This window comes from Acomys russatus, chromosome 32 (genome assembly GCF_903995435.1).
Source record: "Acomys russatus chromosome 32, mAcoRus1.1, whole genome shotgun sequence".
Classification (NCBI taxonomy): domain Eukaryota; kingdom Metazoa; phylum Chordata; class Mammalia; order Rodentia; family Muridae; genus Acomys; species Acomys russatus.
The window spans coordinates 8490368-8517595 of NC_067168.1; the positions used below are offsets into that span (position 1 = coordinate 8490368).

The window sequence follows — 27228 nt, forward strand, 5'->3', positions numbered from 1 at the left end:
CCTGGGCTCCACAGGGCATGATCCCCTGCTGATAAAATAAATTACTTGCCGAAACTGCCTAGGATTTAAACTGACAAATTTTTCAGTAAGTTCCTTTTTCTTAACAATGGATTATATGTACTAACTGATCTAAAAAATGGATACACATTAATCTGAGATTTAGTGAGGAAAAAGTGACGTAGCTGCTCTAAAAAGGGCCAGCCAATCTCCTTAAAAGTGAAAGATCCACGAGAGCTACGGTGCCAAGGGGCAAATTGGCTCAAGGAATATATTTTGTTGGTGAAAGTAAGGACTAAGATTAAAAGGGGAGACAGACATGCAAGCTGAGAAGGAGTGAGACAAAAACACCCACAACAAATGTAAAAAGCCAGGTACAAGATACCTACGATATACATAAACTCTAAGATAAAATGAGAGTTTGTACGTTTATTTAAAACTTACTGCCTTTTTCTTCTACTCAGGGCGACCAGCTTGTTTCTCAAACGGGAAGCATTTTCTCAGGAAATAGGTAGCGGCCTGACCTATACATCAGGCACCATAGAGCCTAAAAAAAAAAACATTTAGAACTATACAATCTTGTTTTGATTTCAATATGATGATAATTGTATATTCATTGTTAATGGTGATGTTATATTTCTTCTTTGAAAGAGATAAAAATGAAACAGAACTGGATAAAAGAAAGACTGCTAACTTAAGTGAGTCTGTGTTTACATGAATTCAAACTGCAGAACAAACAGTTAACTTATATACTAATCCCACTACGTGGAATTAGCTCTGAGACTGGCTGAGACATGTGCATCTTGTATAATGCTTGTGAAAAATTAGATGTTTTCAGAATTAAAGAACCAGGCACTGACGCTGGACCAGACCTGACAGGATTCATTCCTCCAGCATGCTAAGCGCTGACACCCTGCATCCTTCATGTTCCAGCCCCAAGTGCTTAGGTTGCTGTTCCCCATTAGAAAAAGACAGCTTCAAAGAAGGATCTTGGTCCAAATTGGTCCAGCATTTCAGATTGTCTCATACAGGACTTAATATTAAGCATAGAATTTTTCAACATTTAGAGATTGGACCACAAATACTATTCTTAGCTTGTTTAACCATCCTTTTCACGTTTTATTTGGGCCCCTATACAGGTACTTTCCGCACCAAAACTACCTGAAGAAACTTTAAGAGAAAGACGCCCTGTTACCCTTAAGGGGGGTGGGGTAGGTTTTTGGTTGCTTTCTTGGGCTATAGGTGTCTATTGTCATTGGGAGTTGGTAAAGGTTATTATTGGTCTTATTCAGAGAGAAAACAAGGTTAGACTCAGGGAACTTCTCTCTTTTCCTTTATCTTTCTTTCTTAGGTATAGAGATAGGGTTAACAAAAGAAAAGGGAATATAGAAACATATAGGGATGATAAAACAAAAAGTAGATTATTGAATCTAGTCCTCAACTTAAGGCCTTAATTGCTACTCACAAATAAGGTTAATTTTATTTCATTGATATAGAATTTTGTATATTGATACAAAATAAGTTTAATTTTGATACATTGAAATAGAGTTCAAGTTTAACATTGTGCTTTACACATTCCATCTCCACTCTAGAATGACACATACAACTCAATTAATACATAGCTTACTTCCAACACTCTGATAGTGCTATTGTAGGCTGTTTAAGATAATTAAGTAATACAAGTCAATTGTTGATCAATTCACAGTCATGTCAAGTATAAGCATACACATGCTAGGTTTAACAGATAGGATTCTACAGTTAGATAAGGTCTTCAAAATCCTCAGAGACCTACAGAATATGACATTTTCAAATGTTTTTATTATTTTAAGGATTCTCTGACAATAAGACAGGTTAACTCCTGACAACACCCACCCTATCTCAAAGAAGATGATGAGCATCAAAGAACCTCCTAGTAGAGATGGCTTCAAATGTCCCAAAACAGCCACTGGACCAAAATGTCCTCGTTTCTCCCACAGACAGAATTCTGCCTAAAAATGCAGATTTGGATGCAGGCAGAGTTGACGGCCAGACTCTGTCAAGACAAAGTAAGCAAGTCCTCAATGGCTCCTGCTTCACAATGTGTCTGTGCGATATATTGGGCCAGAAGACTGAAGAAGACACTCAAATATTAGAATTTTGGGTGACTGCTCAGGCAGCAAACTGTCTCTATCATTTTTTTCATTTTGGAAGCTGCTAACTTGCATTTCCTCTTTTCTCAGGTAATTAAAATTATTCCTTCTCAAGTCTCTGATAGGGTTGAAGATAGTTTTAAAATAAAACTTAGTTGTTTAGGAGTCAAGATACTTTTTTAGGTCTACGTAAATATTTTAGGTTGATAGATATAAACTTTAATAGAGACTGATTTACATTCAGAACTTTAGACTCACAGAGATAGAATAGATGTTTCTTTACGGTTGCCAAATACTTTTTGATTAGACTTTATTTATGTAAGTCTTACCTACTGGTTTTTATAATTTCTCATAATTGTTCTTAATGTAGATGAAAGAAATGGCCTTTTTATTTAGACAGAAAAGGAGAAATGTTGGAGGAGTATTTTGATGCTAATTACTGCTTGCTGTCTCTGTGATCCCCCTTTTGACCAATAAAAGGCCATCACTGGGCAGGGCAAAGAGGAGACAGGTTCCCAGGCTAAGAGACAGAGAGAATCCTGGGAAGGCGAGACCTGAAGAGTGACTTGAGGACAGGGACCCGAGAAGGGAGAAAAGGAAGGCCGCCATGGGTTAGGTGGAGGAGACACATGTGGCCGGCCGGCCGGCATGGATGGAAGATTCAGCCCAAATAAAGAACATTAGCAAGGATTTGAGATTATGAATGGGATGTAGCTTGACAGAAATTATTAAAAACAGATGGCATTGGATTGGGGCAGGTATAGGATACCTGCCCTACTATGGGAAGTAGTTTAGAGGATTAATGTCTGCCCTGCCCCAGGTTAACTAAGGCTATTTTAAAATATAACAAGTGTCTATGTCTTGATTGATTGCTAGCAGGTTTTACTAAAGTAATAATAAATATAAGCCTGATAATAAACATTATTAGGCCCTATTGATAATTTAAAAACAACACGCTATAGATATAAATACTGCTTCCCTCTATAGTTACATAATTATTTCCTTTAATTTATAAGTTGACTACAGGAAAAGATAAACAACAGTACTCAGTAATAAAATAGAACAATTGTAGCTGCGAGAGTTGGGTCTTTTTTTAAAAGATTTACTTATTTATTTATTATGTATACAGTGCTCTACCTGCATGTACACCTGTGGGAGAGGGCATCTCTCCAGCCCCAATAGTTGTATCTTGAATGTACCTGCAGACTCATGTTAAGGAGTTGGTCCCCAGGTTGCTGCTATTGCAAAGTCTTCCAACCTTTAAGAAATAGGGCCCTGGGCTAGAGAGATGGCTCAGAGGTTAAGAGCACTGGCTGTTCTTCCAAAGGTCCTGAGTTCAATTCCCAGCAACCACATGGTGGCTCACAACCATCTGTAATTAGATCTGGTGCCCTCTTCTGGCTTGCAGGTGTGCATGCATGCAGAACACTGTATACATAATAAACAAACAAATCTATAAAAGAAAGAAAGAAAGAAATAGGGCCCAGTGCAAGCTGACTGAGGGTATGGTCTTTCAAGAGATTGTGTGGCCTTTGTATCCTCTTTGTCTCTGGTCCCTGGCTTGTATAAAGCAAGCTTCTCAACCAAGGCAGTTCTGTCTGTCTGTCTGTCTGTCTGTCTCTCTGTCTGTCTGTCTGTCTCTCTCTCTCTCTCTGATTTTGGGCACACAGGAGGGTGGATCCTTGCAATTGACCATAAGGCCTTAAACATGTTAAGCAGATGCTCTACCACTGAGCTATAGTTCCAGCTTCTTTTATTCTATTCATAAAGACCATAGTCCCCTAGAAGATCTAACACAAACATTGCAGTCCTCCCCCCTCCTCTCCTCTCCCCCCCCCCCCACTCTTCCTCTGTTTTCTTTTTTGACATAGGCCAGCTTAGAACCATGTATTCCAAAGTGGCTTCGAACTTGTGGTGGTTCGTATCCCAAGCTTTACTCCTTTAACTTCCTGAAGTCTAAGATGCTATGGCTTCATTCTCCACACCCAGCTGTGGTTGACCTTTGAATCAGTTTGTTTTCCTTGCTTTATTTTGTTTGACTGACCTTTTGAAATAGGCCTTTAGCTATACAGCCTGTAATCCTAGCTACTGTGGAGTCTAAGACTGGAGGATTGCCAATTCAAATTCTGCGTGGGCTACAAGTGAGTTCAAGACCATTATGACAATAGAGTGAGAGCCTGTGTCAGAATAAAAAATCAGAGCAAGGCCTGGTGTGTAGGTCTGCAATCTGAGCACTCTGGAGGTGAAGGCAGAAGATTAGGTGTTCAAGCACAGCCTAGGCTACATGAGACCTGGCATCTAAAACAATAGGGGAGGTGACTAAACCAATGGGATAGTTGGGGAAGCACTTGCCTTACACACGTAAAGACCTGAATTCACTGTTTTTTCTTTGTTTGTTTGTTTGTTTTGTTTTTTGGTTTTTTGGTTTTTGTTTGTTTTGTTTGTTTGTTTTTCTAGACAGGGTTTCTCTGTGTAGCCTTGGCCATCCTGGACTCACTTTGTAGACCAGGCTGGCCTCGAACTCACAGCGATCCGCCTGCCTCTGCCTCCCAAGTGCTGGGATTAAAGGCGTGCACCACCACGCCCAGCTGAATTCACTGTTTTATGCTGTGAAGAAACACCATAACCAAGACAACTCTTATCAGAGCAAGCGATTCACTGGGGGATACTTATGCTTTCAAGGGCTAATCCGTGATTATCATGGCAGGAAGCAGACAGGCACTGAAGCAGTAGGTGAGAGCTTTGTTTGGGTTTTGAAACCTCAATACCACCCCCAGTAACACACTACCTCCAACAAGGCCTTATCTTCTCCATCAAGGCTACACCTTCTAATCCTTCCTAAACAGTTCCACTAACTGAGCCTACAGGTGCCATTCTCATTGAAACGATCACAGATTCCCACTATCGATGTTAAAAATAACACCTAACATAGCCAAAACACTAAGAATGTAACATTTATATAATTCCTGGTTGTGTCATGGATCTTTTTGCTACAGGTAGTTTATTGTATATATGTGTAATAATATAAATCTATATGTAAAAAATAACAAACAAACAAACAAACAAAAACCCAACGCATAAAAACAAAAACCCCAAGCATGGTGGCTCATGCCTTTAATACCAGGCTTGGCAAACTGAGAGGCCAAAGACAAGATGGGAAGTAGAGACAGGCAGGTCCCTGGAATGTTGTGGCCAGCTCGGCTGATCTAAATGACAAAGTCAAAGCCAGTTAGAAACACTGTCTCAAATGGGAGAGGGCACCTGATGACCAATATCTAGGTCTTCTGATCTCCATAGTGTGCAGACATGAAACCACAAAGGCATTCTCCCACCCCAGACAGGAAAAAAAAAAAGGTAAAAAATAAAAAAACAAAGGAGGTATATTTGTGTGGTTAGTGTGTTCATCTAGCGTGCAGGAAGCACTGGATTCCAGCTCCAGAACTGGCAAGACCCTGTCTCCACAAATCTGGGAAGGGGGAGCATGGGAGAGCACTGTTAATATAAGGTTGGTACGAACTGACCCACATTAATAATAAAAATAGCATCCTGGCTTCGGTACACACACACACACACACACACACACACACACACACACACACACACACAGTTGAGAACACAGTTACCAATCTTGGTTTTTGTCTTTTTGAGACACACTTTCACTATTTGGATAGTCTGGAATTCACTACAGAGAATTCCACCAGGGTTGGCTTTGAATTACTAGGTGGTTCTCCTGCGTTATAGGACCGCAACGCCATAGCCAACTTCATATGTGTGCTTAAACAATGTTAGTAGGGGGCTAAAGAGATGGCTCAGTGGTTAAGAACACTTGCTGATGTTCCAGAGGACCCAGGCTCAGCTGCTAACACCCACCCGTCAGGTGGCTCACAACCACTTATAGCTTCAGCTCCAGAGGGCCTCTGACCTCCAAGGGTATAGGAATACAAGCACACATACTCACACATATACAAATAAATAAAAATAATAAAATAAATCTTTTTTTAAAAATGCCAGGTGTGGTGGGGAACCAGCACCTGGTCTACAGAGCAAGTCCTGGATAGCCAGGCCTATTACAAAGAGAAACTCTGTCTTGAAAAACCAAAAAAAAAAAAAAAAAGAAAAGAAAAGAAAACAATTTAAGTATGTTAGCTATGCTGGCCACTTGTCTGCAAAGCTCTGAATTGTATGTGGTGACAAGGCATTCCTAAGGTTACAGACAGTAGGGTCAATGCTTTCTGACACAAGGAAGATACGATCTAATAGACGGTTGAGGCTGAGTGTCTCTATGATGAACCAGGATATTAAAACTAGAATAGGTATGTGTAATGGCAGACAACTCTGGTAAATTAAGGGAATGCTCAGCCTGTGTTTTATTTTACAGTAAGTAAGCAGTAAGGAGCTTAGCTGGGGATGGTGGGGAAGGCTGATGTGAGGAGCACAGTTCTCTGCAGTCAGACTAGAGCCAGGGCCTCAAACATCCTACACAAACAAAGGCCTTATATATGATTGAGCTCTATTCCCGGCCCCCTAAATTTTCTTTAATGGAATAATTAGAATAAATAAAGCAAAACCTCACATTATTTGCTGTTAATGCCCACACACATAAATCTGAACTTTTACCTTTTATATTTTATGCCAAAATTAAATTTTCCTTAATAAGGTCAATGATAGTTGGACGGCATTTGCTACATTTAAATGACAAAGGCATGGTAATAAGAAAGTTTTAGGAGCCAGGAGCCAGGAGCAGTGGCACACGCCTGTAATCCCAGCACTCAAGGAGGCAAAGGAAGGTGGATCTCTGTGAGTTCAAGGTACAGAGCAAGTTCCAGGACAGCCAAGGCTATACAGAGAAACAGTCTCGAAAAACAAAACAAACAAAAAGCTAAGAAAATTTTAAATAAATTTGTATTTTGCTCTAAACTTTATTATTATTGTGTGCTATTTAGTGTGTGGCAGCCAGAGGGCAACTTTCAGAGATGACTCCCTCCTCCCACCTTGTAGGAGGAGTGATGAGATGGCAGATGTGTACGTACTACTATTTGGGCTTTTAAACATTTTATTTATTACTATTTTTCTCTGTGTGTACGTGTATATGAGTGTGCATGTGGAAGTAACATCACAAACCTGACTCTCTTTCCACCTTTACATGGGTTCCTAGGACCAAACTCATGTCATCAGGCTTGTGCATCACGTGTCTAGCCACAGCAACAGCCCTATACTGGCTTTTTTTTTTTTTTTTTTTTTTGGTTTTTAAAGATAGTGTTTCTCTGGCTGTCCTGGACTCACTTTTTAGACCAGGCTGGCCTCGAACTCACAGAGACCCACCTGCCTCTGCCTCCCGAGTGCTGGGATTACAGCCAGCTCCTGTGCTGGCTTCTTTCTTTCTTTCTTTCTTTCTTTTTTTTAAAGATTTATTTATTTAAGTATACAGTGTTGGGCTGGAGAGATGGCTCAGCGGTTAAGAGCACTGACTGCTCTTCCAGAGGTCCTGAGTTCAATTCCCAGCAACCACATGGTGGCTCATAACCACAATCTTCTAAACTACCTCCCATAGTGGGGCAGGCATGGGATCCTTGTCCCAATCCCATGCCATCTGTTTCTAATAACATTTATCACGCTACCTCCCATCCATAATCCCAAATACTTGTTAATGTTTTTCATCTGGGCTGGATTCTCCATCCACGTCGCCGGCCATGTGCTTCTCCTCCAGCTAACCCATGGCGGCCTCCTCTCTTCACTTCAGGTCTCTCTCTAATTTTTATTTTTATTTATTTATTTTTTGTGGAGATCCTTCTTCTTCCCAGAATTCCTCTCTCTCTCAGCCCCACCAATCTCCTTTGCCCTGTCCAGGTGGGATGGCTTTTTATTAAGCAAAAGGTAAATCACAGAGGCAGTAAGCAGTAATTAGTATCAAAATACATCAGACCATCCCCCCAACAAATAGGGGTTTAAGCTATATAGGAGACACTGCCTCAGAAACAGGGGGGGGAGGAGGAACAAAAGGAAGAAGAGGGTGTGAACATACCGAATATATAGTTACAGGAGCACCATTTAAATATGAAATTTTCTAGGTTGAATAAACACAAGACTGTTGATTCTCAGATGATCATACTCATTAGGAGTAATGGCGCGTTTGGAAAATATCACTACAGTATACCTGAGTATGGCAACTGATTTCTTTTATTTTTTTATTTTTTGTTTTGAGACAGGGTTTCTCTGTGTAACCTTGGCTGTCCTGGACTCGCTTTGTAAACCAGGCTGGCCTCGAACCCACAGCAATCCGCCTGCCTCTGCCTCCCCAGTGCTGGGATTACAGGTGAGTACAACCACACCCAGCCCAGAATGAGAAGGACTGAACTACGAAGGAACCTAAAAGACAGTTGAAATCTCATTCTCTAAGTACCACCCCCAATCAGGAGCAACTGTGTCCAGGGGGCCTGTTAGAACTGCAGCTTCTTTAGTTTAGGTAAAACAATGTGTTGTAACGAGCCTTCGGGTGATTGGGTTTTTTGTTTTTTGAGACAGGGTTTCTGTGTGTAGCCTTGGCTGGACTGGAACTCTCTTTGTAGACGAGGCTGTCCTGGAACTCTCAGAGATCCACCTGCCTCTTCCTCCGAGTGCTAGGATTAAAGGCCTGCATCACTACAGCTGGCCAGGTGATTGGTTGGAAAGATGGTGCTCCTTAGACTGGCTGAACTTACCAACACCTAAAAGCAGGGTGTGGTGTCACATGCCCTTAGGAGGTAGAGGAAAGTGGATCTCTGTCTTTTTAAGGCCAGCCTGGTCTACATCAGGGAGTTCCAGAACAGACAGAGCTACATAGAGAGAACTCGTCTCAAACCAAAATAAAGAAATAATAAAGCAGTGGCCTTTGTCTGAATAGGCCCCATTCAATTCCCTCTCCCGCCTCCCTCCAGGATCTATATAGAAGACCAGGCTGGACTAGAACTCACAGTGCCTGGCTCTGCCTCCTCAGCGCTAGAATTAAAGGCATGTATCACCACACCTAGCTTAATTAAATTCTCTTAAAATGATAACATTTCTTAGTTTCCTATTCCATGTGTATTAACTTTCTATGTTTTTGTTTTGAGGTAAAGTTTTACTGTGCAGCCCTGGCTGGCCTGGAACTCCTTCTGTAGACCAGGCTGACCTTGAACTCACAAAGATCTGCTTTCCGAGCACTAGGATTACAAGTATGAGTCACCACAGTGGGCTACGTTACTATACCACTAAATTGGCAATTTACCACAAATTTATTGTGGTCATACCTGTAACCTCAGCACTCAAGGAGGCAGAGGCTGGAAGATCTTTGTGAATTTGAGGCCAGGTTGGTCTACAAAGCAAGTCCAGGGCATCCAGGGCTACACAGAGAAACTGTCTTGAAAAACCAAAACCAAACAAAAGAAAAGCAACACTTATCATGGTCGAGCTCTGTAAGGCCAGAAGTCAACTTCTGTCTCACCGGTTAAAACCAAGGCTCTAACTTCCTCTGTCTCTAGAATCAGCTTCTTCGCCTTTGCTGTCCTGAGAGGCCACCTGTATCCTTTGACTTCTGGTGACTTCTTCCAGCAGCATGTGGAGAAAGTAAGCACGTGGCATTCGTTAGCTTTTGTAGGTGAGAGCTGCCTATGTGCCTCGGTATTAATACTGAGCCATTAGCACGGATTATGTCATTCAAAGACTAGCCCTACAGGATCATGCATTTCCTTAGGCAGTAAAGAATACAAACTGAAACAAATTTGTAAAAATACAAATTATATTCACTATGCTACTTTTAAGAAATCAGGATAGATACTGGTGTCACTATAGTAGAAGACATTATGGTGTTTGTGTTTTGAGGCAAAGCTACTCTGTATAGCTGTGTAGCTCCCTTTATGTACCAGGGTGGCCTTGAACTTGGGATCTGCCTTTCTCAGTCTTCCAAGCACTAGGACTGCAGGTGTGAACTACCACAGTGGGATAAAATACATTATGGGGGAAGAAAAAAAAAAAAAAAAAAGGTTCCTATGTGACTTCTGATTAATAAACAGCTGAATTAGAAGGTAGGTGCTTAAAGACTGTACTCAATAAGTATTTTTGAATGATGAGTTTTGAGTTTTCACTGATATACAACATAGATTTTTAAAAGATGAACAGTGAAGATTTTAAAGAACAAGCTAGGCAGGGTGTGAGGGTACATGCCTGTAATCTCAACATGTTGAATCAGGAGGATCAGCCGTTCAAGGCCGTTTTTAGCTACAACAAGAATTCAGGGCCAGCCTGGGATTCTCCATACCGTGTCTTAAAAAACCAAAAGGAACAGGATGTGGTGGCATAAACTTTTTCTCCCACTAGCTGGGAGGCAGAAGAGGAGGCAAAGGCAAGAGGGTGGCAAATTTTTGTGAATTTGAAGCCAGCCCGGTCTATACAGCGAGTTCCAGGTCAGCAAGGACTCTATAGTGAGACCTTGGCTCCAAATCAGGAGTTAAGAGGGCTGGAGAAATGGGCTCAGCAGTTTGGTCCCAGCGCCTACACTTGCAGGCACAACTGTCTGAACTATCCCCTCTTCTGGCGTCTAAAGGAACCTAGGCAAAACAATCACACACACACTTTTTTTTTTTTTTTTTTAAACCGGGCGTGGTGGTGCACACCTTTAATCCCAGCACATGGGAGGCAGAGGCAAGCGGATCGCTGGGAGTTCGAGGCTAGCCTGGTCCAGGACAGCTAAGACTAGAGAAACCCTGTCTCAAAAAACCAAAATAAACAAATAAATAATTAAATCAATAGCTGGGTGGTGGTGGCACATGCCTTTAATCCCAGCACTTGGGAGGCAGAGGCAGGCAGATCACTGTGAGTTCAAGGCCAGCCTGGTCTACAAAAGTGAGTCCTGGACAGTCAAGGCTACACAGAGAAACCTTGTCTTGAAAAGCCAAATAAATAAATTAAAATTTAAAAATCTTAAAAGAAAAACGATTATTAGCAGACTACACACCTAAGGGATTTGTATTTCAGTAACTTTTTTTTTTCATTTTCTGCATTTTCCATAGTCTTGTGTTTTGTTTGTTTTGTTTTGAGACAGGATCTTAGGTAGACCAGGCTGGCCTCCAACTGACAGAGATCCATCCACCTGCCTCTGTCTCTCCATGGGCTGGGATTAAAAGCCTACACCACTATGACCGGTTTGTAAGGAAAGAAAAAAAGAGCTCAAATTATATGGTTACCTGAACCAGTTCTACACAGAATCTGGTGTTTGAAGTATCAGACACACAACAAAGGTCTTAAAACACACACACACACACACACACACACACATAGAAGTGTACTGGCTCAGCCATATACATTGTTTTGAAGACGGAACTGCACACTAATTATTTTCCAAGGTAGCATTACCTCTCTACATTTTTCGTTTTTCCTTCACATTTTTCTTCACAAGGCACCCACCACACGTTTTAAAACCCCAGCCGTAGAGAAGAACTTGGGGCGTTTCTTCAGCATCTGACCTGGACAGCATAGAATCAATCCCTCACCAGCAAGCAAGCAGGCTCGGGAGCGCTCACAGGCTGGGGCGGCCATGGGGCCTTCTGAGGAAGGGGTTTTGTTCGCACCCCGCCTAGGCCTGGGGCAGACGCCACGCAGGGCCCAAAGCCCCCACCCACGCCCCGGGGTCGGGTTCCGACCGACCGCTCGGTGTCGGCGGGGGTGGGAGAGGCTCGGGGCGGGGGCGGGGCGGGCCCGGAGCCCCGAGGTGGTGGTGGTGGGGGCAGGAGGAGGAGCGGCGGCGGGGCTGCCGTGGCGGAGACCCACCCCCGTCCACATGGACAGCCTCCGAGGCCTGGGCTGAGGCTCTGACGCCTGGGCGGGGTGGGCGGGCGAGCGGCGGCGGAGGAGGCGGGCGAGCGGCGGCGGAGGAGGCGGGCGAGCGGCGGCGGCCAGTGCTGGAGCAGCGAGGGGGTCGCGGGCGCCTGACGGTCGCGGAGCCCTTCGCCTTGCTCGGCTCGGCGCGGCGCTGCGGCCATTTTACGGCCCGGGACGCAGGAGGCGTGTGAGCGTTCGCCTCGGTCTCCGTCCTCCCGGGGCGGGCGGCGGAGAGGAGCTTTCTCGGACGCCGGTGCGGGCCGTGCTGTGCCGAGGGGGAGTCGGGCCCGGGAAGCGCCTCCTCCTCTTCCTCCTCTTCCTCCGCCTCCGCTCACCGTTCCCGGTCGGAGCCCGAGGAGAAGCCAGCCCAGGCCCCGGGCCTCTCAGTGCTTCCCGTCAGGGCCTGGGCGCGCCGGCGGCCCCGCTTTTGTGTGAGGCCCGGCCGGCGGGGAGGCGCCGCTCGCGGACCGTCGGAGCCCCACAGCCCCCGCCACCCTGCGGCTGCTACCCACCCGCCGCGCGGCCCCTGTTCCCCGCGAGCACCGCGGCGGCGCCGGCCATGGAGTAAGAAGGAGGCGGCGTGGGAGGAGGAAGATGGCGGCGGGCAAGAGCGGTGGCAGCGCTGGGGAGGTTACTTTTCTGGAAGGTATGTTCGTGTCTCCCCTGCCCCTCCCCCGCCCCCGTCCTCCTTCTCTCCCCCCCACCCCGGGAGGGTGGGGGTTGGGGGGGTGGGAGATTCGCCACACTGGGGAGGGGTCCTCCCCTCCCCAGCCCCGGGGCGGCGATGGATACTCTTGCTGTGTGCTCGGAGTGGGCTGGAGGCCGCGGGGGTCCTGACGCTGGGTGGCGGGCAGGGAACGCGCCGGCTTCGGGTCCGTCCGGGCAAGGGCTCGGGCAGGCCCGGCGCGAGGCGGTGCGGCGCAGTGGTGGCGGCGCAGGGCGAGCCGAGGCCCCGGGGCGGCCTGCGAGGGGGGCACGCAGCCGAAAGGCTCGGGCTAGTCGTCCCCCACCACCACCACCACCCGCGTCCATGTTTCCTATGGTTGTCTTAGTGGGTGAGAGCGGACTGCGTTCGGGGCTTGCTTTTAGCGTGGCGTGGAAAGTTTCAGGCCTCCAAGCTTGGTTGGATTTGGCCGATCCAAGTAGGCTGGGAGAGAGGGTAGTTGTCGTTTCACGGCCCCTTCGGGTGGAAAGCTCCCAGGCTGGTCGCGGCCATTGGGCTGCAGGTTAGACCCGGCGGTGCCTGATATAGCTCTTAAAGGAGGATGTGTTTGGTTATACTTTGTAAGACAACTTCTATGAAAAGAGAGAATGAGCTTCGCAGTATGGGTTTGGGGTAAGCCAGGGCAGCTAAAAGAGTTAGGGTTTTTCCATTTTTTCAGTCGCTTGTGAAGCAGAGTTAACTATTTCAGTTGGTGGACTTAAGGCGGCTGAAAGGTATGTTTTGGTTTGGGGTGGTAAATGGGATACGGTACTGGTATTTGCCTGTGACTGTATAGGGACCTCCGTAATACAGCTACATTTAATTGCAGTTTTCGTCCAGGAACATGAACGTTCTCACGACTTTGTCTGGTAATTGAGTTTATAAATATATTTAGGAAAATGAGTTTGCATTCAGTGCTTGTTAAGAATAATTAATCTTTGGGGTAATCTGCAGGTTCCCCCTCTCCCCCCCACCCCCCACGAAACATATTCAGGCCATGCTTTAAGAAATGAGTTAGACACATTACTGAATTAAGAAAATATAGTTTGAAGTTAAGAAAGCACCTTAGTGGTAACAAGTTCTATAGGAGGATGGCTTATGCCTTGTTTACTCTTTGAAGGCTTGTGGAGACTAAGAGAGGAGGAAAAGTAATTTTCTTTATTTGTACTTGAGAATAGAAAAGTGGGAGGGGAGAACTTACCTTGCTTGTAAGCCAGACTTTATATAAAAAGCGATGAAAGCTTTCTATGATTTTCCTTACAAGATAAAGAAAGCGCGTGCATTTTCCTGACTTCATTTCATATTACCTCCACACTAGTTTGACCACAGGAGGTGACCTGCCAACAGGCCAGGAGAAGAGCAATTCCTGTTGCAGGTATTCATTCCTGTGTGTGTTGGTTTTTTGTTTGGAAATTTACCAGATGGCTTTCTGGGGTTCATAGTCACCAGGAAGATGATTATACTTGTAGGCTTTTGTACATTTTGAGCTTCCATGGGCTTCAGGTTCACTTTAAATTCTGAGTGGATAATAAAAGGATAAAACAAGCACAAAGCCATCGCTAACAGAGTCAGGGTGATTGTCCATTGCTTTAAGTTTATTATAACTTAGGTGTCTGTAAATGTATGCAAATTAAGTTTCCTCCTGTCTTATTCAGTAGGGTATTTTATTTGTTTAAATTTGAGACAGGGTCCCATTATGTAGACCAGGCCAGCCTTGAACTTGTGGAAATCCTCCTGCCTCAGCTTCTCAGCACTAGGATTATAAGTAATGATGGTTTTAGGATTTATTATTTTTTAAACCTTTCTTTTAAACTTTTATTTTTTTGTATGTGAGTCTTTGCCTGCATACATGTGCTACATGTACAAGCATTGTGACCACAAAGTCAAAAGAGGCCATCCAGTCACCTGGAACTCGAATTAAGGGCGCTTGTGAGCCACTATTTAGGTACAGGGAACAGAATTTGCAAGAGCAGCGAGTAGTCTTAACCTATGAGCCATCTCTCCAGCCTCTAGGTTTAATATTTTATTTTAAAGATCCCTATATTTACACTGTGGTTTTCTCTGGCCATAGTTTTGAAAAAACGGAAGTAGGTTTTTCTTAACTCATCAAATATTTTTAGTAGCCTAGGCTGTTGGTTGGAATAAAATGGTGAATGAAATACTCAAAGTCACTGCCTTCATAGAGTGTTATTTTAGTGGAAGACACTGTCAACAACACAACAGCAGCACTGCATTTTAAAAAGTTTACTCATTATTATGTATACAGGCCTCTGTCTGCATGTACACCTGCAGGCTGGAAGAGGGCATCAGATGAGATTATAGATGGTTGTGAGCCATCATGTGGTTGCTGGGAATTGAACTCAGGACCTCTAGAAGAGCAATCAGTGCTCTTAACCTCTGAGCCATCTCTCCAGTTCTCCAAAACTGCATTTGCAACAGTCTTATCCTTAGTTTTCTTTCTTTCTTTCTTTCTTTCTTTTTTTTTTTTTTTTTTTTTTTTTTTTTTTTTTGGTTTTTCGAGACAGGATTTCTCTGTCTTTGTAGACCAGGCTGGCCTCGAACTCACAGCGATCCGCCTGCCTCTGCCTCCCGAGTGCTGGGATTAAAGGCGTGCGCCACTACGCCTGGCTCTTATCCTTAGTTTTCAAAACTTCCATCAGATTACTGAGATTTGTTCAAACTTGACAAACTGTCTTACCACTTGTGCTCATGAATCTGCACAAGAGTACATGGAAATACTGTCTTATTTTTCTTAACAAATAATCAAGGGATTTCTTTCTGCTTTTCAGCCCTATGGAAATACAAAGTGTGTGGAATCAGTTCGCTTGTAGTTTTACTGTCACTTTTTTTTTCTTTTTTCCTTTTTGGTTTTTTAAGACAGGGTTTATCTGTGTTCTGAGTGTCCTGGAATTCTCTTTGTAGACACAGCTGGCCTCAACTCAGAAAGATCTACCTGCCTCTGCCTCCTCAGTGTTGAGATTAAAGGCGTGTGCTACCATGCCCGGCTTACTGTTACATTCATTCATTCTTTCTTTCCTTTCTTGCTTTCTTTTTTTCCCCTCGTTTTTCAAGACAGGATTTCTCTGTATGGCTCTGGCTGTACTGGAGCTCACTCTGTAGACTAGGCTGGCCATAAAACTTACAGAGATCTATCCGCCTCTGCCTCCCAATACTGTAATATTTTTATACCTGGCACATATTTGCTGTTAATAAATAAACTAGGTATTTACAATGTGATAGAAGGTTGTAGAAGAAGCATAGGGAGCAATGATGGAAATTTTATTTTATGGTTTTCAAGTTAAGGAAAGTGTCCTTAGGGGCTGGAGAGATGGCTCAGTGGTTAAGAGCACCACCCACTCTTGCAGAGGTCCTGAGTTCAATTCCCAGCAACCACATGGTGGCTCATAACCATCTATAATGTGATTTGATGCCCTCTTCTGGCATGTTGGAATACATGCAGATACAGTGCTCATATATTAAATGAGTGAGTGAATGAATGAATGAAATAAAATGAGAGAAAGGTGCCCCTGCCAGCTGGTGGACAGGAGCATATACCTTTACTCCCAGCACTTGGGAAGCAAGGAAGGCTGATCTACAGAATGAGTTCCAAGACATCCAGGGCTACACAGAGAAACCCTATCTGAAAACACACACACACTCTCTCTCTTCCTCTCTTTCTCTCTCTCTCTCTCTCTCACTCTCACTCTCACTGACACTCACACAAACAAGGGAGGGAGGGAGGGAGGGGGACAGAGGTGTCCTTAAAGAAACGATGCTGAGTAAACACCTTAATCATGAGGTGCTCATGATGAAGCCTTAGCCGTGGCATGTGCTTTTGTTGTTTAAAAAACAGCAAGCAGAGGAGAATGTATAGAAGCTCTGTGGTCCAGGATTGTAATCATGTCTCATTCTAAGTAGTAGGAAGCCATTGGAGAACTCGTGGCAAAAAAAACATTAGCTGATAAAATTTACACATCCATAAGTCTGTAGTAGTTGCTCAGTAGCAGAGTGCCTGCCTAGCCTGCACAATGCCTTCGGTTTGATCCTTAGCATGGTATGAACTCCTGAAATCCCAGTAGAAGCGAAATGGAAGCAGGAGAATCAAAAGTTCAAGGTCATCCCTATGGGATACATGAGGCTGTCTTTTTTTTTTTTTTTTTTTTAGGTCATTTTGGCTTCCCTGTCTGCAATAAATTAACAAAAGTGCAAAAATAAAAAGGAGATGTATTCAAAACAAAACATGTAGCAATCTTGATAGAAGCAAGTCTGGCTTGGAAATTGGAAAACAGAGTCAGTGGATTGGAGATGGTTTGGTATAGAGTTTGTAGTGTCTACTCATACAGTGCCCACTTTAGATGAAAGGAAAGGAAGACTTCAGGATCATTCTTTGAGGTACCCTGGAGGTACTGGGAAGTAATGCCACTTACTGAGACTGAGAAGGGAAGTAATGCTCTGCTGGGTCCCAAGATTCAAATGAAAGTTTGATATCTTTGCTCTAGAACATATTTTAACTATTAAGGGTTTCTAATTGTTCTTTTGTGACTTCTCTAGAGGAAGTGGCTACTATTTATTGGACCCTCCGTATTGCACCCGTGTTGAATTTTCTTTTCCTTTTTTCCGGCTTTGACTGTTTATTTTACATCTGTTCATATACTGATGTCACACAGCCCTTTTTCACTTGTGATAATTTCAGCAGATTTCTCCGTTTATTCAGCGTGTATTTAAGAATAACAATTGCTGTGATCACTACACAGAGGACCATAGTGGTTTCTTGGATCTTCTGAATAGTAAGGAGACTAAATAATCATAATCACACTTAGAAAATTGTAACTGTTAGGTATAACAAAGGAGTTATTTACAATAAGAACTTTATCTGTCAGAGTGCTTTAAAGGATAAATAGGAGAAGGAATAGTGGAGAGGTAGAGCTTTCCAGGAAGAGATGTAAAAATAGAAGGAGCATGCATGTTTCAGGGAATGAAAACAGTGCCAACAGGAATGGTGCAAGGTGAGGCTGTTGGTGACATCATCAAGTATGCTTCCAAAGAGATCTTTGACTCCCATGTGGAGACAGCTTTAGAGGGATGGAAGAGCATTAGGGGAACCAGCTGGGAGATGATTGCTGTGCTGGGCAATTATAACTTGCTTATTCTCCTGCACTTTTGATATTCTCTCTCTTCTCTTTCTGTGGAGCCTAACAAATCTGTTTTCTCTCACATTTGTCTATCTATGTAATATGTTTACTTTTATCTATTTGCTTTCTCTATTAGTTTCTCCCATTTAGTGTGGGGGGGTGGGGGGGCGGGGGAGGGAGAAAATATATGAGCACATGGACGTGCATGCAAGCAAGCAAGCATGGGTTTCTCCTGCCTGTGTATGTGGAGACCAGAGGTCAAAGTGTCTTCTATTACTCTCTACCTTTTTGCAAATATTTAAGTGTTTATTTTATTTTATCTTTTTTCAGGACAAGATAATGACTGTGTAGTCTTGGCTGTCCTGGACTTTGTAGACCAGACTGGCCTTGAATTCACAGAAATTTGCTCTCCTTTGCTTCCCCAAGTGCTGGGATTATAGGCCAGTGCCACTTTACCCAGCTTGTTTTATTTTATGCGTATGTGCCTGAACATGTATGTGTACCACATACATGCGGGAACCTGCATAAGTCAGAAGAGATGGTGGGTTCCCTGGACCTGGAGGTTAGAAGGTTATTAGCTGCCCTGGGAGTGCTGGGAATTGAACCCAAGTCCTCTGCAAGAATAAGTTTTCTTAACTGCAGAGCCCTCTCTTCAATTTCTTAGATGCCTGTTTTTTTTTCTCTCCTTCCTTCCTTCCATTTCTCCCTTCCATTTCTTCTCTTCCTTCCTTCCTTTCTTTCTTTCTTTCTTCTCTTTCTTTCTTTGTGATGCATGTATGTGCTTGTGCTTATCTCTGCAGATGTGAGGATCTACTCGCCACAGTGTACTGTGGAAGCCAGGGACAGCTTCAGATAGCAGTCCTTGCCTTATGCTGTGAGACATGGTCTGTTGTTGTTGTTTGCCACAGCATAGACCAGGCTAGCTGGCCTGTGAATTCTGAGAACTGGCCTTCCTGCCTGCCTGCCTGTAGAGAAGCTGGGATTTTACAGCACAGCACTGGCTTTATGTGGGACAGTTTTTCATGCTTGTCCTGAGTCTTCTCACCTGCCCTCTACCTTATTTATTTATTTATTTACTTATTTATTGTAATTAGCCAAAGATTGTTCATTTCTTGCACTTGAAGTACTTTCTGGTGATCTCTTTTGCCTGAGATTCTTTGCTGTAGTTCTTAAGCATTACACAACTGTATCCAACCATTACCCATTTCTTGTCATCAATCTTAATTAGATTGATTTTATTCTCAATACAAAGTGCTTCCACCAACTTGACATACATAGGCTTATCACAGTTGGATGCCAACACAGAGATAACCTTGGGGCTTGTCCAAGGCTTTGGCAGCTTCACAAATTCCACGTACTAAGCCACTATGGACGAGAGAGGTCTTCATAATCTCTTGTAAAGCAGTACTATTGTCCATTAAGCCTCTCGCAGCAGTGCCTTCCTGGACCGGACTCGGGAAGCTAAATCTTGGATGAACCTGAGCATTGGAGAACAGTTCTACCATGTTTTAAGTCCAGAATCTCACTGAACTTGGAGCTTGTGATTCAAATGACTTGGCAAATCCCCTCTGGGATCTTCCTGTTTCTTCCTCCCAGTAATGAGCATAGAGGCATGAGCGGTTACATACAGCGTTACTGCTTTCTAATTTAATTGATTCGTAGCTGCAGAACATCCTTTACATAATTTCAATTAAAAACTTCTTGAGATGTATTTTATCCCGCATAATGTATTCTATCTTGGGAATGTACTTGAAAAGAATGCGTGCTGTGTTACAGCTGAATGTTCATGTTTTATAAATGTAAGGTACATCAGTAAGTAGATAGTGCTTATGTCTTCCCTTGGTGTTGGCCTTAGGCTTCCTGTGGGAGATGACTTTCAACTTTTGGTCCTGCCACCTCTACCTTTGTGTTGTGATTGCTGGTGTACACCAGCATCTAGTTTATATGGCCTTAGGGTGCAAACCCAGTGCTTCCTATGTGCTGACTGCTAAGTGAGCTACATCCCAGTCTGCACTTGACAGTTTATATGGGAGGTGTATCTGAGCTCTGGTCTTCATGCTACTGCCACAGCAAGTTACCAGTCATTTTACCAATCTCCTTTTTTTCCTCCTTAAAATACCATATTTGCCGGAGTACAAAATGACTTTTTAAACCTACCCCTCACGAAAAAACAGTGCTGAAGTTGGAAGTTGTCTAATGCGCCAGGTACTTACTTACCTGCAGCTTACTTCCCCTGTCCTCATACGTCCAGTGCATATGTAGTGAGGGGGCCGCAGCCCATACCCCACTTGTGCAGGAAGGAGCAAGCTGTACACATCTTCCTGTACCTCGAGGAGAACTTGACCATCGATTTGCTCTCCACCAGAACCCACCCATTCTACCCGGAGGGCTGCTAGTCTTCAGGTTGAGTGTGGAGCATGTCTTAAAGGGGCAGTGTAGGCTGCCACTGGCTGTCTGCTGGCATTTAATAAAGTGCCCACTGTCTGTGCCCTGCCTGCAAACAGATATATGCCTGAGTTTGCTGCACAGGGTGTGCATTGGAAGAGGGGCAGTCTTATATGTCAAGCGTATTCCAAACTATATTTAATTGGAAAAGTTGGGGGTTGTCTTATATGCTCAGTCATCTTATATGCTCCAAAAATATGGTAACTTTTCTGCCTTCCCTTTCTTCTGGAACTTGGCAGCAATCCTCCTACTAGGGTGCTCTATGCCTAGTTGTCCCTTTCTAAGAGGTGTGAGGAGAAAACGCATCCTAGGTTGAAGCACATGATAATGAAAGACTTGTTTTTAATCTTCTAAATTTTTAGTCACATTTATTTATTTAGTGTATAGGCCAGAGGACAACTTGATGGTAGTCAGATCACTGAGCTGCCTTCCATCTCCTCCCTTGTAGTCTAATAAACCAGCAAAATACTTCTGTCTCTAATGAGAAGTGTTTCAGTATGCCTAGCCATACTTTTTAATATATGAATTTAGTTTAGAACCCAGTCACTTTGGGAGTATCAGAGACAGCAGATTTTCACTATCTGTTGAACTCAAACATAGCCTATCTTTCCAAGGATTGTGAGTGAGGCCCTTAACTTTAGTTTACTCAGAAACATATTTCAAGGTTCTTTGTTTAGTCTTGCTTTTCTTTGTCTTCTTCGTATATGTTGTATATAGCTTAGATTGACCTAGAAGTCAGTATGTAGCCCAACCTGCCTGCTAACTGATAGGCATTTTATGTCACCATGCCTCAGCTTCCATTGCTGGGATCGTAGGCATGAGCCCAGAAGTCTGGTTATACTTTTTTTTTTCTTAAAGATTTATTTGTTTTTTAATATGTATACAGTTCTCTACCTGCAGGCCAGAAGGGGCATCAGATCACATTATAGGTGGTTGTGAGCTACTGTGTGGTTGCTGGGAATTGAACTCAGGGCCTCTGGAAGTGCTCTTAACCTCTGAGCCATCTCTCTAACCCCTCTGGTTACACTCTGGTTGATTCCCTTTTAGGAGTTGTATCCTGATGCCATTCCTTATTTATTCCTTACGTAGGGCTGTTTTCTGTTTTCATTCCCGTCGAAGTGATAAAGTTTATTCCTTGATTTCATATGCTCACATGAAGCAGGAGAGTAGAATTATACTTGTGTATAAAATGGTTCTTACTAGAAATGAATTTAGAATATGAGCTCAGCAGCCGGAATGCTGAGATCTCACCCCTGGCTGGATTACTTAACAGTTTATCTTGTCTAGGCTTTCCCAGTTGTAAAACAAGGATGACTTGTGTGAGTAGATTAACCAGCTGTCTGCCATAGTGCCAAAATGCTAATAAAGTCAACTTAAAGAGAGAAAGGTTTATTTTGGTTGATAGATTTTGGAGTTTTTAGCACATGGTTTAGAGCTGGCCTGGGTTGGTTTCTGCCCTTGGAGTACCTAGGCACCATCGTGCACTGGGCCAGCCTGGAAGGATGAAGCTTAGCTTAGCCAGGCGGTTGGGTTATCCAGGATCTCCGTTGGTGAAGTGTCTGGAGAACTCCCTATTTCCTCCTTCCATTAGTGCCCCTCTTTCAGAGCGTTGCAGAAAAAGAGGGAAAATGTAAATAACGTACTAGGGGAAAAAAGAAACGTGATGAAGAAAGCTATGGCTATCAGTTGGGCCCCAAGCTCTAATTCTGATCTTCTGGGGTTGGCTTGCTCTAGGTTAAAGAACCAGAATAAGCCGGGAGGTGATGGCGCACACCTTTAATCCTAGCACTCAGGAGGCAGAGGCAGGTAGATCGCTGTGAGTTGGAGGCCAGCCTGGTTTATAAAGCAGGTCCAGGATAGCCAAGCTTACACAGAGAAACCCTGTCTCGAAAAACAAAAAACAAACAAACAAACAAAAAACCCCCCAGAATATCCTGAGTTCCTCAAGTATTCAATATATTTTGTTAATGGCAAAATGAAATATCAGTTTACAGATTATAAGACAGAAAGAAACCATAATTTTATTTTCTATTTCTCACTATACCAATCAATCTACCCACTTCCCAAGGTTTATATAGCCCTTATTATTCCCCCAAAAGAGAGCTGTCTCACTGAAGCTCACCGAGAAGGCTGTTTCTCCTGACCTCATCTCTTACTGATGAGGGAAGTCAGGGAGGCTGGGCTTTAGGAGGCCACCCAGACCTAGAGAAGAAAGGGGGAGACAAGAGTGTTGTAGAAAGACAAATTGTTCTTTCTATGTTAATACAGTATATTAGGAAGGCAGTAGTTTTCTTTACCAGGTGGTTTACCAGTGACTGACACAGATAAACTATTATTTATTTTTAAACTGTAAGCACTATGCTGGGTAGATTGAGCTATTCTAATCCTAGTACCTTTAAAAACTACATAAAAACCACTAGCCAATCTGATGATTTACAGGGCAGTTTTTGTTTTTTCCCTGAGACAGGGTTTCTCTGTATAACAGCCCTGTCTGGCCTAGACTCACTTTATAGATAGGTTGGCCTTGAACTCAGAAGAGATCCACCTGCTTCTGCCTCCCAAAATCTGCTTCTGGGATTAAAGATGTGAGCCACCATGCCTGGCTCCTGTCTGCTTCTGCTCCATCAGGGTCAGCACCCTCTTCTTTCTCCTCCAGTCCTTCTCTTCCACCCAGTCATAGGCCTTTATGCATCTTTATTTAGCCAATGAGGGATAATTGGGGAACATTCCTTATCATCACATGGTTACAGGAGATAGTTCAACATTCATAACAATGATCATGGCAGTAACCAGATCTCAAGGAACTGAAATTAGCATTTGAAAATACAATTGGACCTTCCTCAAAACAAGTTATGTTGCTGGAATTAAGTCAGCATGTGAGTCAGCCACTCGGAAGAGAAGCAGCAGGTAAGTAGCCGGAGGCGGGCTTAAGAGAAAGAATAAGGCAATATTAAGTCCAGAAACATTAAGAAAACGGTCTAAAACAAACGAGAGAAAAGAAAACAAGGCCTGAGCCCATCAAATGTAAAATCCCAACAATAAACACGTCGTGGTTTTAAATTGCACTACATTCTGAATAGCAAGGTGAAATCTTGGCAGGCACCTTCTCTGTACAGTCTTAGATGCTCCTCTCCCACCCCCACCCCCACTGAGACAAAGTCACTCTGTGTGTCCCGAAGCCTAGTTGTTCCTGTCTTTTTAAATATGATTTTTGTATATTTTATATATTTGCCTTGGTTAAGATTGATTGTTGTGCTATAACATTTTTTGTGTGTAGTTTTACTTAATAATCCCAAGATTCAAGAGTACTGATGCTGTCAGTCTGAGTGTGCTATAATACAAGAAAAGGGAAGAGAGAAAAACAGCCATGTACTAAGCTTGTCAGAATCTACAGTAAGAATCAAAAATTTGAAGACAGATTTGTTAGCAATATCAAATTGTAAAAGCTATATCCACAGTGCTGATATCTATGTAATCAGCTTTCAAAAGGTATCACATTACAGGCTTGTGTCCACTGGCATCTTGGAATGTAGTACATAAGTGAAATCCTCAAACTTGAAAGGGACATTTTTATTTTTTAATGAAATCCAAGTTTCCAAATTCAGAAGTTTATGAATTATAAAGAAAAATAGGACTAGGGATATAGCTATTGATTTTCCCTGGAATGTATGAGAGCCTGTGTTCCATCTCCAGCCCTGGGGTAGAGTGGAGTAGGTGGGAAGATTTAAAAAATGACATATCAAGTCCTGAGGTCTACTTTGATCAACAACTGATAAGAGGATTTTCTAAATCCAGGCAAAGAAAGTGAACAATCGCTGGGTTGGAAGGAGACTATTGGGTATTTTGTGACTATAGAGAAGTCTAATTTTATGTTAGTCTCATGGATATGTTCAGAAACTTAGTCTTAAAGTAGTGTTCTGCTTACCAAAAGGCAAACATTTACGTAGCTTTGGGAATGGAGGAAGACTCAGCTGAGTGGTTTTGGGAGGCTTCCTGAAATAAGTACAGGGCTGATTCTGTCTTGGCTTGGCTACTCAGATTCCATGTTGGCTTCATTCAAGTGTCTGGCTGGATACCCCCTTACCCCCATGCAGTCTCTAGGCATCTTTGGGTGCCTAGTATCTTCAACAGTGGGCTTACAGTTGCATGGGGGAGCCAGGGGCTCCACAGTAATTGCCTTTGGGAATCTTGACAATTCTGAGAAAGAGTGACAGCACCACCTCAGATTGCTATTCTTAAAGTCTATGCCATTTTCATCACCTCTACACTAGCCAGGATCTTGCTATGTATGTAGCCTTGCCTGGACCAGATCCTTGCTGTATAGCCTAGGCTGGTTTTGAACTCATGAGAATCTTCTTGCCTCAGTTCCCTGATCTGCAGCTGGTATACATTTCTTTATTCTCTATGCATGTGTCACTGAGCTACAATTATACATATATATTCATATGCATTCTTATGTAAACAATATTCACACTTAATGTAATTGTTTTTTTTTTTCTGTGTGTGTGTGTGTGTGTGTGAGAGAGAGAGAGAGAGAGAGAGAGAGAGAGAGAGAGAGAGAGAGAGAGAGAGACAGACAGACAGACAGACAGACAGACAGACAGGACCTTAACTGTGAGCAGCCCCCTTTAGCTATTTTTATTGTACCTTTCATCTCCCCTTTGTTTTTCCTCCTTACATCATTGTCATTTTTGGTGGGATGACATGTAGAAGAATACATAGAATTGTAAAAGAAAAAAAATGTATTGATCTGGAGAGATAGCTTAGTGTTAGAGTACTTCCCTAGCATGCACAGGGTCTAGGTTTGATTCCCACTATTGGAAGAAACTTAATTTGTTAAAATTTTCTGTGTGTGTCGGGGTTTTTGTTGTTGTTGTTGTTTTTTGTTTTTTGTTTTTGAGACAGAGCTTTTCTGTATGATAGTCCTGGCTGGCCTCGAGGCTGGCCTCGACCACAGAGAACCCTCTGCTTCTGCCACCCAAGTGCTGAGATTAAAGGTGTGTGCCACCAATGCCAGGCTACAATTTTGTTTTTTTATGGAAATCTTTCCTTAATTTTCTTTTTTAACCCTAATTTCACAGGAGTACAGTGGCTATACTTTTCCACTGATGATTACCAGTGTTGTTCAAAACAGTGTGTTGACATGTAAATACTCAGGGACTTTAGAGGATTGTAAGTTTCTGCTTAGAATGCACGAGGCCCTCAGTTACATCCTACACCACATAAGTCTACACATTGATGCATATCTGTAATCCCAGCTGTGGGGGGGGGGGTGTTGGTCTGGTGCTATGTATTTTAATGCTAATTACGGCCCCCAAGATCTGGTTGCTATGCAGAGCACAACATCTCCTCACACGGGTCTTTGTGTAAACCTAATTTAAAGTTAATTGGTTAATAAAATTGCTAAAGCCTATAAGTGGGCAGAAGAAAAGTAGGTGGGCCTTAGCTGGGGGCCTCAGACGGAGCATGAGGCCAGGAGGATGGGGGGGCGGCTTACTCTGTTTTACAGTCTGGGAGATTTCATATTGAGGAAGCAGTGAGTGAGCAGGAAGTGGGGCCTGGTTATGTAACTTAAAGATTTGCCCCTAGCGACCCATCTCCTAAAGATTCTGTAACCTTTGCAAACAGTGCTAGAAACCAAATATTCAAACACATGACATATGGGAGACATTTTCATTCAAATCGTAATACTTTGTCCCTGGCTCCCATAGACTTATGGTTCTCATGATGTATGGTGCATTCTTTGAAAGTCCCCACAGTCGTTAGCAGTCCAGCACCATAGGAGAGTGTACGTACTGTCTCTTCTGATACTCAGGCAACCAACTCCCTGTACAATTTTCCTTTTTAAAGTTACACACTTCCAACATACAATGGCACAGAATAAATATTCCTACTCTAAAAGAGAGGTGCGTGGGTGTATAGCAAGGAAAGGTCAGATCAGAGCAAGACTGAAATCTGTCAGGGCAAACACCAAGTCCTGCAGCTCATGTCCTACATCTGGAACTAGTGATAGAATCAGCTGGGTTATAAATAGCCCCATCCCTCCCTGTCTGCTGCTGACTGCACACACAACCTTTTTCTTGAGCCAGCTCTGTCCTTATCTACAGCTTTTGGTTGGTGGATGTTCATGGTGCTGGCATCTCCAATATACTTAGGTCTCCATTGAAACCTTCACTTTTACAACTTCTCACAGGGGTTAAGCCATATCATGTGGCTCTCCACTCAATCTTTTATCTATGAAAGCATTCCTAAAATATCACTGCTACATGGGTAGAACATGGACAGTGCCAAGTTCTGTTTGTTGCCAGCTTCAGATGGACCCTTTGGGCCACAGTCAGCCTCTGTATGCTTTCTAGGCTGACCCTACACTTCTGGGTAGTGCTCTTTCAGCTATATTCTGAGTTTAGGCTCTCAGAGAGGATTTCACAATGTGGAGACTTTGGTGAGATCTTGTACTCAGGCCCATTCCTATTGTCTCCTGCAGAGCAAGAGGTTGGTCTCCCTTGTGAACACCCACAGCCAGCCACCAGCCACCTTTCAGTACTGCTCTGGATTTAAACTTGTACATGTTCTTTTTCTTGCCAAAGTAAAGGTTTTTGGTTTTGTTTTTTTTTTTTTTGAGGGAGAGGGAAGACAGTGGGAGGGAGAGAAGGGAAAAGAAGACACAAAGACAGACTGACTAATTCTCCAAGTCATCGGCTAGCTTGGAACTGACTTTGTAGACCTGGACGGCCTCAAATTCACAGTGATCCTCCTGACTTCACCTCATATCACTATGTCTACTTAACTCAGGTGTCTGACAGTTTCTTAATCTCTCTCTCTCTCTCTCTCTCTCTCTCTCTCTCTCTTTTAATACTTTTATTACTCCCCTCTCCTATGACTGTGCCTGAGGGGGACTTCCTCCCCCTTCATATGCTCATAGGGTATCAAGTCTCTTCTTGGTAAATCTCTCTCTTTTTTAAAAATTTATTTATTATTATTTATATAGTGC

General features: G+C 43.3%; 1 protein-coding gene and 1 pseudogene across 1 annotated transcript in view; one reads left to right on the forward strand and one right to left on the reverse strand.

The window, feature by feature from the left end:
* The first annotated feature begins 12271 nt into the window (after positions 1 to 12271).
* The window catches only part of Senp6 (SUMO specific peptidase 6), an 82894-nt gene continuing 67937 nt past the window's right edge, over positions 12272 to 27228 (forward strand). The window contains exon 1 of the mRNA XM_051140589.1: positions 12272 to 12603. Within this exon, the coding sequence (XP_050996546.1) occupies positions 12552 to 12603 (52 nt within the window). The 5' untranslated portion in view covers positions 12272 to 12551. The remainder of the gene's footprint in view (positions 12604 to 27228) is intronic.
* On the reverse strand, positions 18898 to 19231 carry LOC127184288 (40S ribosomal protein S12-like; annotated as a pseudogene).